At 57.3% G+C, this 18,855-nt stretch overlaps 2 protein-coding genes across 11 annotated transcripts in view; one reads left to right on the forward strand and one right to left on the reverse strand.

Annotated features, from left to right (window-relative positions):
* Positions 1 to 18,855, reverse strand: part of PI4KA (phosphatidylinositol 4-kinase alpha) — a 98,084-nt gene that overhangs the window by 29,958 nt on the left and 49,271 nt on the right. For all 9 annotated transcript variants that reach the window (XR_005016147.1, XR_005016146.1, XR_005016148.1 and 6 more), the window contains 5 exons: positions 18,731 to 18,781; positions 3,681 to 3,789; positions 3,216 to 3,352; positions 2,909 to 3,042; positions 564 to 646 (listed from right to left, as the gene is read on the reverse strand). Coding sequence is in view for 6 of the 9 variants with exons in the window: in XM_036822837.1 (XP_036678732.1) it covers positions 564 to 646; positions 2,909 to 3,042; positions 3,216 to 3,352; positions 3,681 to 3,789; positions 18,731 to 18,781 (514 nt within the window). In the remaining 3 variants the exon portion in view is untranslated. The remainder of the gene's footprint in view (positions 1 to 563; positions 647 to 2,908; positions 3,043 to 3,215; positions 3,353 to 3,680; positions 3,790 to 18,730; positions 18,782 to 18,855) is intronic.
* Positions 5,132 to 14,549, forward strand: SERPIND1 (serpin family D member 1). Of its 2 annotated transcripts, none has more exons than XM_036822842.1 (5): positions 5,132 to 5,227; positions 7,932 to 8,827; positions 11,540 to 11,813; positions 13,251 to 13,395; positions 13,804 to 14,549. In XM_036822842.1, exons 2-5 carry the CDS (start codon positions 7,948 to 7,950, stop codon positions 13,993 to 13,995), a joined length of 1,491 nt encoding a protein of 496 aa, XP_036678737.1. In that variant the 5' UTR covers positions 5,132 to 5,227; positions 7,932 to 7,947; the 3' UTR covers positions 13,996 to 14,549. The 2 variants fall into 2 exon arrangements, with proteins under 2 accessions (XP_036678737.1, XP_036678736.1); XM_036822841.1 differs by lacking the exon at positions 5,132 to 5,227 and adding an exon at positions 7,275 to 7,399.

The raw sequence follows: 18,855 nt of genomic DNA on the forward strand, positions 1-18,855 counted from the left end.
CACAAACACTTTAGTGGAAGAAACAAAATTATGATATCGTATATATAAGCATATATAATATATATGTAATCTCCTAATGTATTTGGATATATACGTCCTAGTATATTTGCCCTTCTTTTAAGCAAGATAATAGAAATACTGTATCCATGCTCGAATTCTGACAATCTGTTAGCTGGGAGCCCCTGTAGCCTGATTCTCAGTCCTCTCAGCCTGCCTCAGACGCCTGAGAGGCACTACTGCTCCTTGGCCACAAGATGCCCCAGGTCCATCCAGACCGTCCGAGGAGCCCAGGGTCCCTCAGCAGAGGACGGTATCTGGGACTGAAACCTGGGGGCTGGAGCACATCTGAGCATCAGTGCTTCTGCTCTCGGGCCCCTGGCAGCAGAGGCAGAGCCAGAAAGATGTATATGTTTTAGGGTCTAATGTTTTATACTGATCTTTCCAACGTAGTACATAGCCTCATGAAACTATTTTCTTGACACAGACAGAAAACAGGATGCAGTATTCTTTTTTACACTATTAAATCTCAGTTCATTACGAGAAGCCCACAGGAGTCAACTTACCAGATTTGTCTTTCTGAATAGCTTTATCCTCAAAGTAGCAGAACATTACCTGGAAGCGGTCAGGATCTGTCGAGCGCAGGACCCTAGAGGGAACAGCTCCGAGTGAGTCTGAAGCTCTGGCCCCCCAGCAGATGGAATGCTGTCCGGGCAGATGAGGCTGTGAGGGCAGCCGCCCCCTGCAAGCCAGGGGTTTTAAGGGTCACATGCACAGGGTCCTAACAGCACCGGCTGCATGTCCATCGGTCAACAGCGCATCAGGCAGTCACCAAAATGAGAGGCAGCTCTCTGTGCTCCTACAGAATATTCGAGACATTCGGCTGGGAGGAAAGGGCGAGGTGCAGCGGGACAGGTGTGAACAGGTATGATCCCACATCCCGCTGTGTGCAGGTGGGATACACGCATGAGCACGTGGCTGATTTCTAGAAGGGAAAGCTAAGAGATGGCAACAGGGGGCCTCTCTGGACTCAGGGCCAGCAAACGGAGACGTGCATTTCTCCTCCTTAGCATCTTTTCTACCATCCAATGCTTTTCTTCTCTATTCTATTTTACGCACCATGGACATTTTTACAAGTAAAACAATATCCCTACCCTTGAGGAAGAAAGGAAGAGAAAGAAAAGGAAGGCATGTGCTTGAACCAGGGCCCCGGTGCAGGGCGCTTGGCATCTGGGGCTCCGCTGAGACAGCCAGGTGCGTGCTCAGCAGTGCGCGTGGATGACGTCCGCACCCATCCTCTCAGATTAAGGCTCCATGGGCGCCGGGGGCTCAAGCACAGACACTCTCCAGCGCCCTCGTGCACATGGCGAGAATGTGTGCTGTTGTCTGAAAGCTCTCCTGATAACTGGCGGCTGAGATCCAAGCCAGGCTCTGGACTAAAGGCTTCAGGGCTGCTTCTTGGTGCTGACAGGAGTCCAGGGGACCTGGCAGGCAGCCCCGGGCGAGAGTTGGGCTCTCAGAACTGCCCGCCAACTACAGAGCCCACCCGAGAGCCCTGGGTCACCGTGGGGCACACCGGGGAGTGGACACAGCCCACAGCCCTGCCTGCAGGTGCTGGAGGCCGAGCAGGCCCAGAGGCCTCTCCTGGAGCTACACGTGCCAGGATTAGACCCAGGCTTTTGCTGTTTTGGTTTGGCTTGGTTTTTCTTTGAAAATATATTCTTTGTAAAAAAAAGACCAGAAGGAATGATACTAACCACTACAGATGGTGCTGGTGAGCAGAGTGGGTTTCTTCCCTCAACTATTTCCACGGTTTTGTATAATGTTCTCCTATTACTTATACAACTGAAAAAAAATGTGTAATGAAAAAAGAAAAGTCAAAGCTCCCTTGGCTGTGGGGACTCTGGGACTGCCAGGAGGAGGGGACTGAGGCGGGGAGGACGGACTCACTCCCACTCACCCAAAACAGCTTCCATATGGTTTATATGTCAAGCTTCCAAGCAAGATCCAATCTACCGGAGGGTCTCGTGGCACCAAATAAAGGTTAAAATAGGGGCGTTGTCCAAATATCCCTCACTTTAAGAATCAATACTTTCCGTTTTAAGCGGTTTGAGAAAGACTTTATTCTATATCTAACTGCACCTGTCTTGTGACCTAAACAAATGTCCTCCTGCAGCCCCCCACAGCGGGTCCACAGGGTGGGTGGCTGGGCTCTGGACATCCTGCTGCTGCTTCCAGTCTCCCTTTACAGGGAGGCAGCAGGCACTGCCCTGGAGACCATGTGGGTCTCAGGCCAAATCAGGGACCGTGACCTTGGGCAGCTTCTTTGAGCGCCTGGGCCCTGGTTCCCTCCTGTGAAGTGGGGTGTACAATGCCCACCTTGTGGGCTTGCTGGGGGGGCCTGTCAGCACACGGAGCTCGTGCAGCGTCTGTGGGGCCGGCGTTCCATCCATGTTAGTGCTTCTAGCTGTCAGCTCCCTGTGGTTGCAGAGGCGTCCCGAGTGTCAGGTGCCCCGGAGGACTGTTTGGAGCAGCCCCCCACTTCCTGTTTGCTGTCTGTGCTCCAACGTGGTCCTGGAACCACCCCGGGGGTGCCCTAGAGCGTCTCAGCGAGGGCTGGTTCCCGGCAGAGGCTCCGACCCGTCAAGTGCACTGAGTTGGTGGCAGCTCTGGTGACAGCTCAGAACCTGTTCCCTCGGGGAGGTGGCACCGGCGTCAGACCCCTGGTATGTTACTACACGTGGCATCCAGTGATCAGGAAGGAGAAGCACACGAGAAGAGCAGAAGGGATTGGGGTTGGTTTTTCTAAGACAGCTTACTTGTTAGGAGGAACTGAGAAAAGCCCAAGCCTGGCAGGAACACAAACGTAAAACCAGCTCAATCGAGGGTGTGGGTGGCGAAGCTCACGTACCTCATGTACTCCAGCCGGTAAACGGACAGAAGGTAGGTGGACATGGCGAAGTCCAGCTTGTTGATGAGGGCAGACACCTCGGGGGCCGGGTCCAGCAGGTTGATGATGGTGCTACGGAGCTCGCTCAGCTCGGCCTGGGAACGAATGCCAGGACTGTGTGGGCACGGGTGGGCGTGGCTGCTCCCCCAGATGCAAACCCCGGCGCCGTGCCCATGAACCAGACACGCAGGACTGGCCCTCACTGTCCCAGAGGGCTTCCCGAAACCCTGCCCGGTACCACCCATCCTTGGCAGGCGGGCATCCTTACGGGGGTGACTGTGTCGTTCTTCATGGCTGAGTTGTACTGGAGGACAGACCGCAGGGGCTCTTTGCTGGGAAAGGTGAGCAGGGGGGACTTGGTGGCTATTTCACAGACGCCCTCGTACCACTCTTCCGGCCAGAGTCCTGCAAGAGAGCGCGGGCTGAGGTGCCTCCTGTCTCGAGAAGAGCTCCGGTGGGGCCCACGCTAAGCTTCTGGAGTCGTGGGTCCTTTGGTTGAGCCACTGTCCCAAAAATGTGGCACAGAAATGAGTCTGTTTCCTAACGGGGGCAGGTTTCCCTAAGGTATGTGGTGTTCCCAGAACCCTAAACGACTTCGGGAAGTGTTCCCTGAGGAGGTGGCAGCCGCGCTGGGCCTGTCTTGTGCGTGGGCACAGGCACCATTAGGTCGGGCCCTTTCTCACCTTGGTCCTTACTCTGCACTGTCCTCCCTGGGGCAGCAAACGTCCCCTACCTGAACCCTCCACGGCGAATCCCATCAGCACGGAATAGAGCCAGAAATCCCGGAAGAGCTTCTGCAACCGTGGCTTCGCTTCTTTGATGGGCGGCAACCGCCGGGTGAGCTGATGGGCCGAGGAGAGAGAGAGAGAGAAGGTGGTTACCTGCATATGAACCTGACACCTACAAGTGTAAGCTCGAAACCCATTCTCCAGGCTTCTTCTCAGAGAATCGGTCAGACTGGGCAGGAGAAGGCACGGGGCGCAGTAACCAGCAGCCCTCAGAGAGCTCGCCCAGAAATGCTCCTGAGCCTCTTGTATGCTGGGCGGGCTCTGCACTGGGAGGGAAAAGCCCTTCGGCCTCGTCGGGAGGCAGGCAAGCAGCATCCCAGAGCTTCTGGGGACCCAGGGATGGGGCGCTTGGTGTTCACAGGCGGGCAGGGAACAGGGAGTAGCCGCCTGGCCACAGGAGCACCAGGCCCAAGGGCCGGAACCGTGGCGGGTGGCACAGTGACCTTGGGCAGAGCCCCAGGGTGTGAAGAAGGTAAAAGCAGAGTACTCAGGGGCAGGGGTGAGGCTGGAGTCCCTGCGTCCCTGTCCCCATGGTGTCCCACCCAGTGGCAGGGGGAGTCGCCTCGGGTATGGAAAATGGTTACATGTGTGCACAACGCCTGGGGGACGGGTGGACCCTCCAGAGTCCCCAGGGGAGGTCGAGCCCCCACACAGCGCTAACCAACCTGCAGCGAGGGGGGCTCAGCGGTCCAAATGCTTATGATCTATGAGTGCCAAGTATGGGCTAGGTGCTGGCCAGGGTTTGCCTCCTGCCGGGGCCCGGGTTCCATCCCTGGTCAGGGAACTAAGATCCTGCAAATAGTGCGACATGACCAAAAAAAAACCCAAAAAAACCCACCACAAGCTAAAAATAGAAATGATCACAGCGCCACGGCCTCCTGCGAACACCTGAGTGGATGTGAGCATGGGAAGCACCACAGTACAGCCCTGGCTATCCCACAACGGACAGCAGAGCGGGGCTGCATGTCCTGTAGATGGCAGACAGGCCCGGGCCAGGGTCTCCTTGTGCTCTGAGTCTCTACCTGCACCCTCCCCTCCACTGTCCATGGAGGGACAGCTCACAGGAGGGTGGGGACACCTTGCCTAGCAGGCACGTCACCCCAGAGCCCAGGACGAGGTCGGGAGCTGCGATCACTTAGAGGAAGAACTCGGAGCTGGAAGATGCAAGAGGGGCCCCCATGTCCAGGGGAGCATCACAGCTGCCGCCCCCGACGCAACCAAGCCCTGGGCCGCAGAGTGTCCTGGCTGCTCCTGTAAGCTCATCCACACAGAGACGGTCAGGCCTCCAAACACTGGGAGTCACAAGCCACTCGGCGGTGACCAAAGACACAACGAGGGCTTTGTGCTGACAAAGCTAGTTGAGCGGTGTTTGATCTGGGATGTATTTACTTTGGAAAACACGACAGCAGTCCGGCACCAAAGGTCACACTGAAGCCTGCTGGTGACTTTGGCCGATTCTGTCCCTGCAAAGCCAGTTCTCAGCAGCACAGAGGTAAGTAGGTTTCTAACGTTTCTGCCGATTATGAATTCTTATTTGAGGTGGTTAGAGATGGGTAACTGGTTTGCTTCTCTATCCAGCTACATTCAAACGCTCTCTACACCGTCTTAGAAAGGGTAAGAGGTTTTGTTAAGCTGCCTATGATAACATTCTGTCAGTTACACTAGTGGGACTGTCAGCCAACCGGGGAGGAGGGACTGCGCTAGGTTAAGGACCTGAACTGGGAATGGTGCTGGGGGCTGTGGGCGGGCACCCTAGTTCTGGGGCATCGCAAATGGTTCAGAAAAATGACGTGTGTCACACACGCGCACACACGTGTACGTAGAGAGACCTGGCGAGTCTGGAGACGCGGGTACAGGGCGGGTGTTCTCTGTGCTGTGCTTTCAACTCTTGTGAGCCTGAAGTTATTTCAACCTGAAGAGTGTCCACAGCTCTATTACCCCCACTCCGTCTGGGCCGGGAGACAGCAGCCAGGAGGGACGAGGGACCACAAAGCCCAGCCCCGCTCCACGCAGCCAGCCTGAGAAGGCGCCACAGGAAATGCCCATAAAAACAAACTTTTGAATGATTTCCCTTTAAAAAATACTGTTTCTCTTCAAAGATAGTAATCTGGATTTAAACACAACCTAGTGATAATTTTAAAGTATCTTCTTTAACTCTTGTGATACTAAATGGCAAAACAACAGGAAGATTTACCTTTCAGGTACCTAATTTTTTACCACATAAAACGAGATATATTATGAGATACCTTCTGCTTCCTCTGATGAGAGCATAATGCAAAGTGTTTTGGGCTTTTCATCGTATAATACAGGAATAGGAAGAAGCAAGTACAAGAAGCTTCCACACGTACTATCTGAATACAGGAGCAGAAAGACACGAATGTTTTCAACCTCTGCCTCCCTATCTGGTCTCAGATTCCTTTTCCTGAACTCTTGTTTATTCAAGTTGGGTTTTTTTAAGCTTATTTTAACCTGAGAAGGATACTTTCAAGTGTAGCCTAGCAAGAAGACCTCTCCTTTTCTCACTTTTTCAGTGTCTTGCTATCAATACCCACGCCCAGTTCTACCCAGAACCTGGGCCCGGTTCCGCTGGCAGCCACACACATTAGACACTGTGTCCTGAGTGCAGGCAATGTGTGTGGCAGCCTTGGCTACAGGCTGGGGGGAGGGAAGGGGACAGGAAAAGACAACAGACGGTTCCAAGTCAGAAACCATGTGACTTTCCCTCTCCAAAATGTCGTGACTAGAGGAGTGTGCAAGCTGATTGTGTTAACAGTGCTGCAGGGAAGAGCCGAGGTGGGGACTGGGGCAGGGACAACGGTGCTGGCACTCCAGGCCGAACAGGCGGAGCCCTGGACGCAGGGAAGGGGCTCCACTAACCTGGGTCTAATCTAGCCATTGGCACACTCAGGCAGGCTCAGCACCCCCAATACGCACAATGCTCGGTGCGGGGAGCTGAGTCACCAAAGCCCCTGGTCCAGCACCGGCACCCAGAAGAGGCTCCGCCGAGAGTCACTGCCATCGCCAGCACACCATCTTCAGGCCTAACAAGTCCCGATATTTACCTAACAGGAGCCAGTGATTCTTACCTGGCCTGGAGGGGAAGCAGACATTCTGGTCCTCAAAAACGTACCAGATTGTCACACACATGACAAACCTGACAAGACACTCTCCTCTTTCTGAGGTGATTAGAAGGGATGCTGAGATCCTGCATGACTGATCCCAGTATAAACACCTGCTGTCACTGTCCTGGAAACACAGAAGCATCGAATAATAGCTCATTTCCCAGGATGCAATTCACAACCAGGAAGGAAGCAAGAGAAGGACAAAGCCGTCTGGCAGCCAAACTGACGTGACAGGTGGAGGGATGGGAGACAGACGGCTCATCCCACAGTATCTGTTAAAAACATGCCTTGTTTACTTAAATAGAGGGAGCACCCCTCAGGCCTTCAGTAAGAGCTTTCTGACAGCACCCTGACCCAGACCCTATACACCTGGTGAGACTATTTGTAACCCCAGCCAGAAACACTTCAGTGGGAGAGCTCTGGTCCCTCCTGACAGCAGTGGGAGCCGACTGAAGGAGAAAACGTACACCTGCGGCGAGCTGTACCCTCATCCCCCATGGGTGCATGAAGACTGGCACCCACCATGTCCACTGGGCCCCCAGGTGATCCCTGCACTGCAGACACAGTCCAAATCACACAGATTAAACCACTCCAAATAACTGCTAGCACAGGAGGCGGAGCCTCAGCCTGCCTGCCCCCCCACCCCCACCCCCCGGCAGTGTCCTTGTGAGCCGTGCTTTACTGCACTTGGGCCCCCATCCGGCTGGGGGACCTGTGTGCCTCCAGGGCCCACCCAATATGTCATTTGAAGAAGGGACACAAAGTTCAGTGAATGAATGAAAAGGAAACTCCCTGGGGCCCCTGAGCCCTATGGGTTTGCACACTTTCAACAAGGGGTTCTGATCTGGGCCTAGGGGTCCTCCAGGCAGGTTCACGAAGCCACACAAAATGTCAGGCGTCTGTTTTATCTTCAGCAGATCCTAAAATGGTTAGGGACTAGCACCCCCGGGGCCCCTCCTGGGTCGTGGCCGGGGGCCTGCAGAGGTGTGTGTGTGTGTGTGTGTGTGTGTGTGTGTAGGGCGGGGAGGGGGCAGTCTGCCAGGCTGCCCTCACCACGTCCTGCTCTCCCTCCAGCTCCAGCTCCGCCAGAATGCAGCGCCTGCTGCACCCTCTCGTGGTGTCCCTCCTCCTGGCATCCGTGTGTGGGAACCTCGGCCCTCGGGGTCAGCTTGATGGCAGAGGGGGAGACCCCGAGTCTGCGGACCCCCGGTGGGGGCAGCTGAAGAGTGGAAACCTGAGCAGACCCCTCCTGCCTGCCGACTTCCACAAGGAGAACACAGTCACCAACGAGTGGATCACGGACGGGGAAGAGGACGAGGACTACCTGGACCTGGAGAAGATCTTTGGGGAGGATGACGACTACATCGACATCGTGGACGCAGTCTCGCCCGTGGATCCTGGGACTGGCGCCGGCAGCGTGCTCCCGCTCTTCCCGGGCAAGAGCCGCATCCAGCGGCTCAATCTCCTCAACGCCAAGTTCGCCTTAGACCTCTACCGGGCGCTGAAGGAGCGGGTCGGCGCCTCGGACAATGTCTTTCTGGCGCCTGTAGGTGTGTCCGCAGCCATGGCCATGCTCTCCCTGGGCCTGCGGGGGGACACCCACGAGCAGGTACATGCTGCCCTGCGCTTCGCCGACTTTGTCAACGCCAGCACCACATACGAGCTGGGCACCGTCCACAACCTGTTCCGGAAGCTGACCCACCGCCTCTTCCGGAGGAATTTCGGGTACACGCTGCGGTCCGTCAGCGACCTGTACATTCAGAAGCAAGTTCCAGTCCTGGACGACTTCAGAGCCAAGGTCCGACAGTACTACTTCGCCGAGGTCCGGGCGGCTGACTTCTCTGATCCCGCCTTCATCTCCCAAACCAACCAGCACATCTCGCGGCTCACCAAGGGTCTCATAAGAGACGTGCTGGAGGACATGGACCCCGCGACTCAGATGATGCTCCTGAACTGCATCTACTTTAAAGGTAAGAGGCGGCGACATTTTTCAGGGCAGATGCACGGGCACTCTCAGCTCACAGGTGGGCCGAACTGCAGACTCTACCTCCATTCCCCTGGGAAACCCAGACATGGGGTCAGCTCGCAGGGACAGGGAAGGTCCTGATGAGGTGACAGGGCGGCTGACACTTAGAAACCCTGCGCTTTACGCCTCGCCACAGCCTTGAGAGACTGCCACTGTTATGAGTGTCTCCATTTTACAGACAGGGAATTAAAACGCTGCTCCGGGGAGATGGCAGTAAGGGGCAGAGCCAAGCTCCAGCCTCTGTTAGATCAGAATAATGCAAAAAACCTTTCCAGCATCAGGTCAACCTGGATCTGAGCTTTTTGGTTTCCTTTCCCAATGGACAAAAGGCTGAAGACAGGTTCACCCTGAGTAACTGACATTCACACCCCCACTCCTTTCCAGGCAGGTGGGGGCGGGGAAATCAACCCTTATGTCTAGAGCAACTGTTCCGGGCCAGCACCAAGCACTGAGGCACTTCCTAAGGAGGACTCCCCCCCACCCGCCAACCACCCACACCCGCGCACACACAAACACACAGAGCCCCGGGACCCTAGAGATAAATAGGCACGGGTCTGTAAATACCAGGCCTCGCTTTTAAAATGCCCTGGTGAGACCTGAGCCAGGAGAAACCTCTACTGCCCTCCACCTGCCCAGCGAGCCAAGGGCAGACATGAGGAGCGGGGTCACTGCACACTAGTGCAGTGACACGCAACCACTCTCCCCTCTGCCACCAAGGACTAGTGGGCACCGGCCAGGTCAGTCCCGGGAGGCCACGTTCCCTGGTTGGTCAGCTCCAGCATGGTTTACGGGGGTCCAGGGAGCCCCTCTCCTGGAAGTGGCTCAGGGGCAGTGGGGCCAAAGCATCCACCGGCCGGGACACCCGCTCCGTGCCCAAGCCGAGGCCCCCAGCGGCTGTGCGGAATGCTGCCAAAGGGCAAAGCAGGGGGAGGCAGCCAAGACAGGAGGAAGGGCTCAGAGGCTGAGCCAGACCCCTGGCTCCCCCGACGCCAGGCACAACGTCAGCCTCGCGGTGGGCGGGTCCAGGCCAAGGCTCCAACAGGCCTGTGACAGGCACATGGGATGTACTCAGTGAACACACACATGTCCTTTCATCCCTGGCTGGCGGGACAGGTTTGGGAATGAAAACTGGAGGTCAGCCCTGGTCTCACTCCCTGATCCGTGTGGCCTCGCAAGTCCCACTGTTACATGCTCAGTGGGTTTGATGTTGCCAGTGACACTCAAGAGCAATTTCTTGTGTTCAGGGGTGACTTTGACAGTGAGTGGGAGACCCCTGGGTGGCACCGAGGCCCTCAGCCCTCAGCTCTGCCAGCGTGTGGGCGCCCCGACTTCCAGAGCCTCTGCCTCAGCGCAGTCAGTATTCAGAGCAGGCAGGGACACGTCCCAACACAGGAACCAGGGTCACGCAGACGGCAAACGTGGCGGCAGGGCACATGAATCCTTGCCCACACACCGGAAGGCTTGCTGGGTCAGGGCTGGGAGTCAGAGAGAAACGCCAGCAGCACCAGCTCTCACAGGTGCATATCACAACAGAGTCTGAATGTGTAACTCTTAGCTCTAGCTCCCAAATCTCTGTCACTACTTTGATTTTAATTTCAAATGTTACGAGCACTCTGTCACAGTGAAAACAGAGGTTGGGCCTCAGGAGCAAAGGAAGGAGAGAACCCGGGAGAGGCGGGGCAGCTACAGCAGAGTTGGGAAAGCCGTGGCTGGAGCCCAGGGGAAAGGGGGTCTCCCCCAGGGCAAATGGCACAATCTGGGGGAGGGGAGAGGCCAGGGACACCACTCACACCCACCATGCACAGGGTGGCCCCCCGCAGAGAGCTGCCTAGATGCATGACTCACAGGGCTAAGCAGCCCTGGGCGGAGTCCAGCTCCAGAGAAGGACCCAGATCAGAGGAGGGCAGGCCCTGCTGTTACGCCTCCCCCAGGAGCCTCCTGCTTTTCTGACCTCCTGCCCCACCCACCAGCTGGAAACCTTGAACAGGTCACTTGGCTTCTTCCCTCTGCTTGCTCATCTGTGAGATGGGGGTGGTGAAAGCCCCACCCCTCACGGTTGCGAGGAGACGAGGTAGCACAGGAAGGGGCTGGAGGTCTGGCACATGGCCAGTCTCACCGGTGGGCGGGTGGCCCTCACTTCCAGTTACTAGCATCTTAGAGCCACACAGACACGTTCCCACTCGGGCACACGAAGCTGCCCCGAAATCCAAAGTGAAGGTGGCAATGGCAGTGCTGCCTCCCCAGGCGTCCAGTCAGTCCCCATAGAGCTGATGGGAGCTCAGGGCCCTCATCTTACAGAGAGACACGCAGAGGCCCAGGCAAGGCAGGTGATGTGCTATTTAGTGCCAGGATCTAACCCAGCATTCACCTGGTCTATTCACCCCATCTGCCCTCATCCGCTTCCTACGAGAAGCCTCTAAAACAGTGGTTCTCAGTGTGGTGGGCGGGCCAGACCAGCACACTGGTCTGGCACACTGGTCTCAGTGTTGTCCCCAGACCAGCAGCATCAGTATCGCCTGGGAACCGGTGAGAAACTTAAACTCCTGGCCCAAACCAGACCTGTGGGTTCAGACGGTGGGGGTGGGCCATGCAGCCTGTTTGAACAAACCCTCTAAGAGAGCATTTAAACAAAAGCCCATTTCTGCTGACCTCACAGGGTCCTGGGTGAACAAATTCCCAGCGGAAATGACACACAACCACAACTTCCGGCTGAACGAGCGAGAGGTGGTCAAGGTCCCCATGATGCAGACCAAGGGGGCCTTCCTGGCGGCAAGCGACCAGGAGCTGGACTGCGACGTCCTGCGGCTGGAGTACATGGGGGGCATCAGCATGCTGGTGGTGGTCCCGCACAAGCTGTCCGGGATGAAGACCCTCGAGGCCCAGCTGAAGCCCCAGGTGGTGGAGAGATGGCAGAAGAGCATGACAAACAGGTGCCTCTGGGGCCAGGGGAATGGGGGCCCAGAGATGCTGGGGCTGCAGTCACTTTAGGGAGAGGGGCATGTGCCCCCTGGGCCGCTGTGACTTCAGCCCAAACTTTCCGCTTGGTGAGAGGTGACCAGAGAGCGTTGGTGAGAAATGCACCTGTACTCTGTGATGTGGGGGCAGGAGCAACCCGGCTCTGCCACACACTTGCCCTGACCCCCTGGGGTCACTTGCTGTGAGCCTAGAACCAAGACGAGCCCTCAACCCAGTTTGAGAAGCCCCGAGGTCCTCCAAATCCCCTCAGGGCGTCACTCACCATTTCACAGTCAGGACCACAGGTTGCGCTGCTGGATCAGGGCAGGAAGGACGCACATGTCACCTCCCTGTCTTCCTGGATCCCACCGGGCCCGAGTTATCAACTGAACCTGGTCTGGGCCTCCTTCCAGGACCAGGATACAAGGAAATGCAACTGAGGGACAGGCAGGCTCTTAGGGGTAGGTCTGCCCAGGCAGCTGGGCAGGCATCAAGCCCTGTCACTTTCTCCTTAAAACCTGTCCCTTCTGTACCCGCCTCCTTCCTAACCTCAATGCCCACGACCTTCGCCCTGAGCCAGCAGGGGCCTGACCAGCCTGTCGTCCCAAGCTCCGTCTACCTGGCACCGGCCACCAGGCAGCGTCCCCACTTCCCTCTTCCTGCGAACTCTCTGTGGACCCCCACCCACAGGATGCAGCCTGCTCGCTGCCCAGCCTGGTCCACACGCTGCTCTGCTCTTCCCTGCCCTCCTGCCCGGAGTCCTGCGCTCCCTCCAGCAGGCCCTGCTCAGGGCCCCCAGATCTTGTCCCCCCTCCTCCAGGATGGCCCAGTGGTTAGGCCTGTTCTCATCACTCGGACGCTAACAGGCGGTCTTTACGCTTTGCTGCTTCACGTGTGGGGTCCTGGCGCACCAAGAGGGAAGGAAGCTCCTGAGAAGGGGGCGCGTCTGGCGTCTTAGCCCCACAAGCGCCGTCAAGGATGGAGAACGCTAGCGCTGGCTGGTACAGAAAGCACTCTTTTTTTAAGTGCACTGACCTGCACTTCAGCTCCTTAAATAGTAAAATAACAAATGCCTGAAAGCAGGGACCCAAGTGAGAGAATGATGTCAGATGCCTGAGCCATGAGCCAGTAACAGCTCTGCCGCCTGGCTGGCAGGACACAAACCATACAGTACCGAGGACATGACTGCACAGCAGTAACCATGCCTCAATTCTGAGTGCTGGGATTACAATGGGATGGTCTTTCCAAAATCCTCCAATGGCAGGACGAGGATATGCATTTTAAGAAGTGTCGTGTCAATTCTGTGGTACACGGACTGGAGGCGGGTGTGTGTGTTTATGGACGTTTAAGGGGAAATGTGATTCCTCTGCAACTTGCAGTTAGTAGAACCGGCCCTTCTCTTCCCTGACCAGGACACGGGAGGTACTCCTGCCCAAGTTCAAGCTAGAAAAGGACTACAACCTGGTGGAGGCCCTGCGGTCCCTGGGGGTCACAGCGCTGTTCGACAGGAACAGCAATATGACAGGGATCTCGGACCAGAGGATCGTCATCGACCTGGTAATGCCCATCCTCTGCCCGTCCCCATCCCACCCCGGGTCTGCCTCCCTTGGAGCCCCTGCTGATACCAGAGAGAAGGCAGGTGCCCGGGAGCACCCCGGCCCAGCAGGCCTGCTATGGCAGAGGCCCCAGAGCGTGAGCAGGGGGTCCTGGGTCCACGATCCTGCACGCAAAGCACTGTGGGCAGCCCTGAGTGGTCATGGTGCACAGTGCAAAGGTGACATCATTCACACCACACTCAGCTGATGCGTGAGGACCGAGTCCCAAGGGCCATCCTGCCCAGCCATGTCCACGCCTCCCCTGCGGTCGCTTGGTCCCTTCCCTGAAGAACACGACGACACTTCCCCCCACTTGCCTGTCTGTGAGTGACCACCGCCATCTGACAGCTTCCCTTTTGTCCTGACGCAGTTCAAGCACCAAGGCACCATCATGGTGGACGAGGAAGGCACGCAGGCTGCGGCCGTGACCGCCGTGGGGTTCATGCCATTGTCCACCCAGGTCCGCTTCAGCGTCGACCGGCCCTTCCTGTTCCTTGTCTATGAGCACCGCACGGGCTGCCTGCTCTTCCTGGGCCGGGTTGCCAACCCCACCAGGTCTTAGCGGTGGAGGCCGGGGCGTCTCGAGTGCTCTGGGGCATCCGCAATTCCATTTCCCTTCCAACAATGACCACGAGGTGCTGGGGCGGTGACCCCGTGGCTCAGGCCACCTTTCTGGGAGACATGGATGAAGGACCGCGATGCTTGCCACCAGCAGGGCTGCACAGCCCAGAGGTCACCGCAGCTGCAGCACGGTGGCTGTCTCCTAGAGGGTGTCGGCGCCAGACAGACCGGCTCCCTCCACCTCTCACAGCACACCCCTCCCCGGGCCCAGAAGCCCCCCTCCCCTACTCTGTCACCCAAAGCCTTTCCCCCCCAGGGCTTCCCACCTGACAGGGAACACGGGCAGGAGCTGCCCCCTCCCCAGAGTGCTGACAGTGAGCCCCCTCCCCAAGGCCCGGGATGCCCTGGCCTCGGGCTCAGTCCTCTCAAGGCCCAACCTCCTGAATTGAGGCTAAATGTCTCTGCACCTGCTTTCACCTCACGGCCGCCCAGAGGATGGCATGTATCCGTAGCCATGCCTTCCACCCTAGAGATAAATAAATATCGCCACTTTTACTGGGTATAATTCTACTTTTATAAGGTCAGATAACTAAAAAAGGCCACATTCAAAATAGCTGACACCCCAGCAGTGCTAGACATCGACAGAGTGACCTGAGTGCCCAACAGTGACCCAGAGCAGGCACGTCCTCGGGCTCAGACGTGGCAGTGCTGCTGCATCCTGGGGGCGGGGGGACGTGGATGGAGCTGCCTGGGGGCTCCGGAAACACCAGTCTGTATGTGCGGCACACGCTCCAGCTTCCATCCCCAGACACACGGAGACCCTCAGACGTGCCTGCGATGGGTCTGGTTCGAGAAAACGGGCGACATCCAAGGACTATATTTCTGGACCCTTGATTCCGGGGCAAGACCAGTGGAATCCACACAGGCTGCTCAGATAGAAGAGTGCAAGGTCTCCGCAGTGCGGGGCGGGGGACAGCGCCGGGGGCTTCACAACTGCCACGCGTGTGGCCGTCAGACTGGGACCCCACGGGCCTGCAGTGGGCTGGGGTCGAAGCCTGGTTGGCCTGACTCCACAGAGGGCTTCTGACCCAGCGAGACTGATACAGTCACAGGCAGCAAAGGGGTGCATGAGTGCTCCCCGATTTGGAGGCTGGGTTATCCCCGTCCTCACACCAACCTGGGGCTTCCACTGTTACAGAGGGGGCGTGCTCAGCTGCAGGCCTGAGTCCCACCCCGGCCCTGCTTTCACCCCTCACCCTCTCCCCCTGCCCCCTCCCCACTGCCTGAGCCAGGGCCCGTCCAGTGTCTGCCACCCAGGGAGGGGGGCCTTTCCCTGTCATCCCTCTTGCCCTCTCAGGGAACCTGGGCTTGCTGACCACCCTCTCCAAGTCCTCCTCTATTCTGAGTCAATACTGTCCTGTCCTGGGCTTGTCTGACACTTCTAGTCTTGCTGCTGGTTCCTCTGGCTCCTCCCCCACACCCCCATGCGCATCTCAAGACTCCACTTTCAGCCCTTCCCCACGTCCCCCACCCAGAAGGCATGAAGACACGTGGCCCAGGCTCCTCTTCGACCCCCAAGGGTCAGAGTGCTCCAGCCCCTCAATCTGCTCAGAATGCCCTTGGATCCCCTTCAGAAACCAGGTGCCTCCATGTGGCAGATATGAACCCAGACCACAGGTCTGCACCAGGCTGCCTGGGTTCCACTCCCGGCTCCGGCACTTTGAGGCAAGTTCCGTGCCTCAGTCTCCCGTCTGTGAAACGGGGATAACACAGTCCCTATCTTGCAGGCTGTTGTGAGGATGAAATGGGTTACTGTCTCAAAGGGGTTCAGGTCAGTGCCTGGGTTACCACTTCCAGCCCAGGGGTCCCTAACTGGGGGCCTACCTGGGCCCCTCCCCCTTCCCTTCCTGAGGTGAAGTGCAAACCCTTGAGGACAGACGCCGTCTCTACGAGGAAGAGGGAGCAGCTTTCACACAGGTTTATGACCTGAAAGTGTTAGTCCCCAAACATCCTTTTACAGGCACCAAGAGAATGACCTGTCCAAGGCCACACAAGCTGCAAGTGGCCCGGGTGCCCGGCCGAGCGGAGTGCACGGACGTTTTCCGCGCTTCGTGACAGCGGGGCAACTACGTCTCCAGCTGTAGGTTCAAGCAATGGAATCAGTGACATTTCTGAAGAGCATCACAGAGTCACAGGACAAAGACCACCAAACCCAGGCAGGAAGGAGCCTCGGAGGCCATGTGAGCTGGCACCTCCACCCCAGGCTCCCAAGATCACTGATAAGGGAACAGCTGTATTAGGACAGAAACCCATGCTTCCTGCCCAGACCTACCGGCACGTCCACTCAACTAAGTCATTGAAGACACTGCGTCATCGAAAAATCCAAAACAGAGTATCTTTTTCTTTAAAATAAAAAATTTTTAAAAAGAAGTATAGGGGCTTCCCTGGTGGCGCAGTGGTTGAGAATCTGCCTGCCAGTGCAGGGGACATGGGTTCGAGCCCTGGCCTGGGAGGATCCCACATGCTGCGGAGCAACTGGGCCCATGAGCCACAACTACTGAGCCTGCGTGTCTGGAGCCTGTGCTCCACAACAAGAGAGGCCACGATAGTGAGAGGCCCGCGCACCGCGATGAAGAGTGGCCCCCACTTGCTGCAACTAGAGAAAGCCCTTGCACAGAAACAAAGACCCAACACAGCCAAAAATAAATAAATAAATTTAGGAAAAAAAAAAAAAAAAAGAAGTATAAAACATTCAAGCAAACAAACAAAAAAACTATGGAAGTTAGCTTCTCCCAGAAGGTCCAGGGTTAGGGTGAGGGCTAGACCCAGAGAGCAGAGGCAAGAACCATGGCGTCTGGGCTGTGTTGAGCAACAGAATCAAATATTTGTTTCCTCCCCCACAATATAACCATTAACTTGTTGACACGACGATACTTATTCCGTTCAAGTAAAGGTCACGGTATCGGAGGAGACACGGGTGTTTCAGGTGAGCGTGTGCTAGCCTATCATTGCTAACATATCTGCCTGCCCTGACGCGCCAGCCCCACAGAGGGTCACCCCATCTTTTTGAGACACTCTGCTGGCACAGCAGGCACGGAGAGACTGGGACACTCTCCCAGGACCCCACATGCAGGGCCAGGAGTCCAACCCCAGCCCCAGTGACCATAAAACTGGTGTGCCCCCAACCAAACCTACAAGTCATCGCTCCCCAAAAGTGCGAAGTGTCCCCTATAGATTTATTCCGTGCATTTATTAAACTCCAAACAACAACCGCCAAGCACACTTACAAGCTCACAGGCATACATACGGGTCAGAGAACTGTGGGGCTCAAATATCCCAGAACTTGTTAACTTGAGAGGCCCCCCAGGCGTGCTCCCTGTCTGCCAAACCTGCTCTCCATGGAGCCCTCCACGGGCCAAGGACTTCATGCCCCTCGCCCTTCCCTCCAGGCCAACAAAGTGTCCTCGTGGCGCTTCTCAACGCACTGTGAGCGAGTCGACGTCAACCATGACATCTTTAGAAACCGACCTGTGGGTGCTGGTATAAACCGTCAGGGTCCCAGCAACCCACAGGCCCTCAAGGGGCTGTGGGGGCCCTGACCGCAGGGAGAGGCGGGAGGGCTCCCAGGGAAAGTGGGAGGCATGAGGCAAGCCCGAGCTCCAACCCTACAGCACGCCTGGGGAGAGAATGTTGTCCTGGAGCCCAGCTGAGTCAGCCACCTTCGGGGCAGGGAGGAGGGGACAGGCAGAGGGTGGGGGTGGCCCGAGGCAGAACCCTCCCCGGACATAGCCTGCGACTATCAGTCTCACTATCAGAGCCAAGAACGTAAGCCAGTTAGCTGCCGGTTCCCATCCGCCTTGGCCGCTGACACCGGACCCCCAACGGTCCCCAGACTCAAATGATGAATGCCCACAGAAGCAGGGACCGAAACCACTTTGCAGAGATAGGAGAGGGCTCCCCAACCGCCCACCGGGCCTCGACGTCCCTGGGTCACCACGCAGCCGGAGGTCAACCCCTCCACGTGCGGGGACACCCACGTAAATGCTCGAGACTCGAACGAAGAGGGAGAACTGGAGGCGGAAGCAGGGGCTTAAGCAGAAGGCAGGCTAAGTGGGAGCTTGAGAATCACCAATGAAACAAAGCCGGACGCGGGTCTGGCTCAGGTCTGGCAGCTGGGAACGCCTGGGCCAGGAAAAGTGACATCCGTAAGGGCCATTTGGGAAGAAGTGGCCGCAGGCTGAGACAGGACAAGACGGACACCAGCCCTTGACTGCGGCACTGCTGCGGCAGAGACAGGCCTGAGCCATCCCCGACAGGGCACCAAGGGCTGCAGCCCCAAGGCCCAGGCACCAACCAGAGGCCCCAGGCTCACCATGGGGGGTTGGGGGTCAGGGGAGGGGTTGGAAGCAGCACCGGTGGGCCACTGTCAGAAGCACCTGAGCCGGGCGGGAGCTCAGGGAAAACCTAAGTCAGACCCCCACACCCGAGGAACGGGCAGTAGGGTCCTGGTCAGCTGGCCAGGGGTTCGGCCGGGCATGGAGAAAGGGAGCGACGCAGCGAGGCCACAGCAGGCACATGCCCACGGGCCAGTCGCAGAAGCTCCGAGACACAGCCACAGATGCAGGATCCCTGCAGCCTCAGAACAGCACCTTTCAGGGAACTCGCTGCAGGTCTCTGGGCAGCACAAAGCACAAGCACCACACCTGAGTCCGAGACACCAATGGGCGGGTACTCACCACAGCGATCACAGGGATGAGGACGCCCAGGTTCCCCGCGCTGCTGGAGGCCTGGAGGAGAACAGAACTGAGTCACTGATGAGCCCGCGCTTCTTTCATTGAAAAGGAAAAAAAAAAAAAAACCT

The sequence above is a fragment of the Balaenoptera musculus genome, chromosome 14, assembly GCF_009873245.2.
Source record: "Balaenoptera musculus isolate JJ_BM4_2016_0621 chromosome 14, mBalMus1.pri.v3, whole genome shotgun sequence".
Taxonomy (NCBI): domain Eukaryota; kingdom Metazoa; phylum Chordata; class Mammalia; order Artiodactyla; family Balaenopteridae; genus Balaenoptera; species Balaenoptera musculus.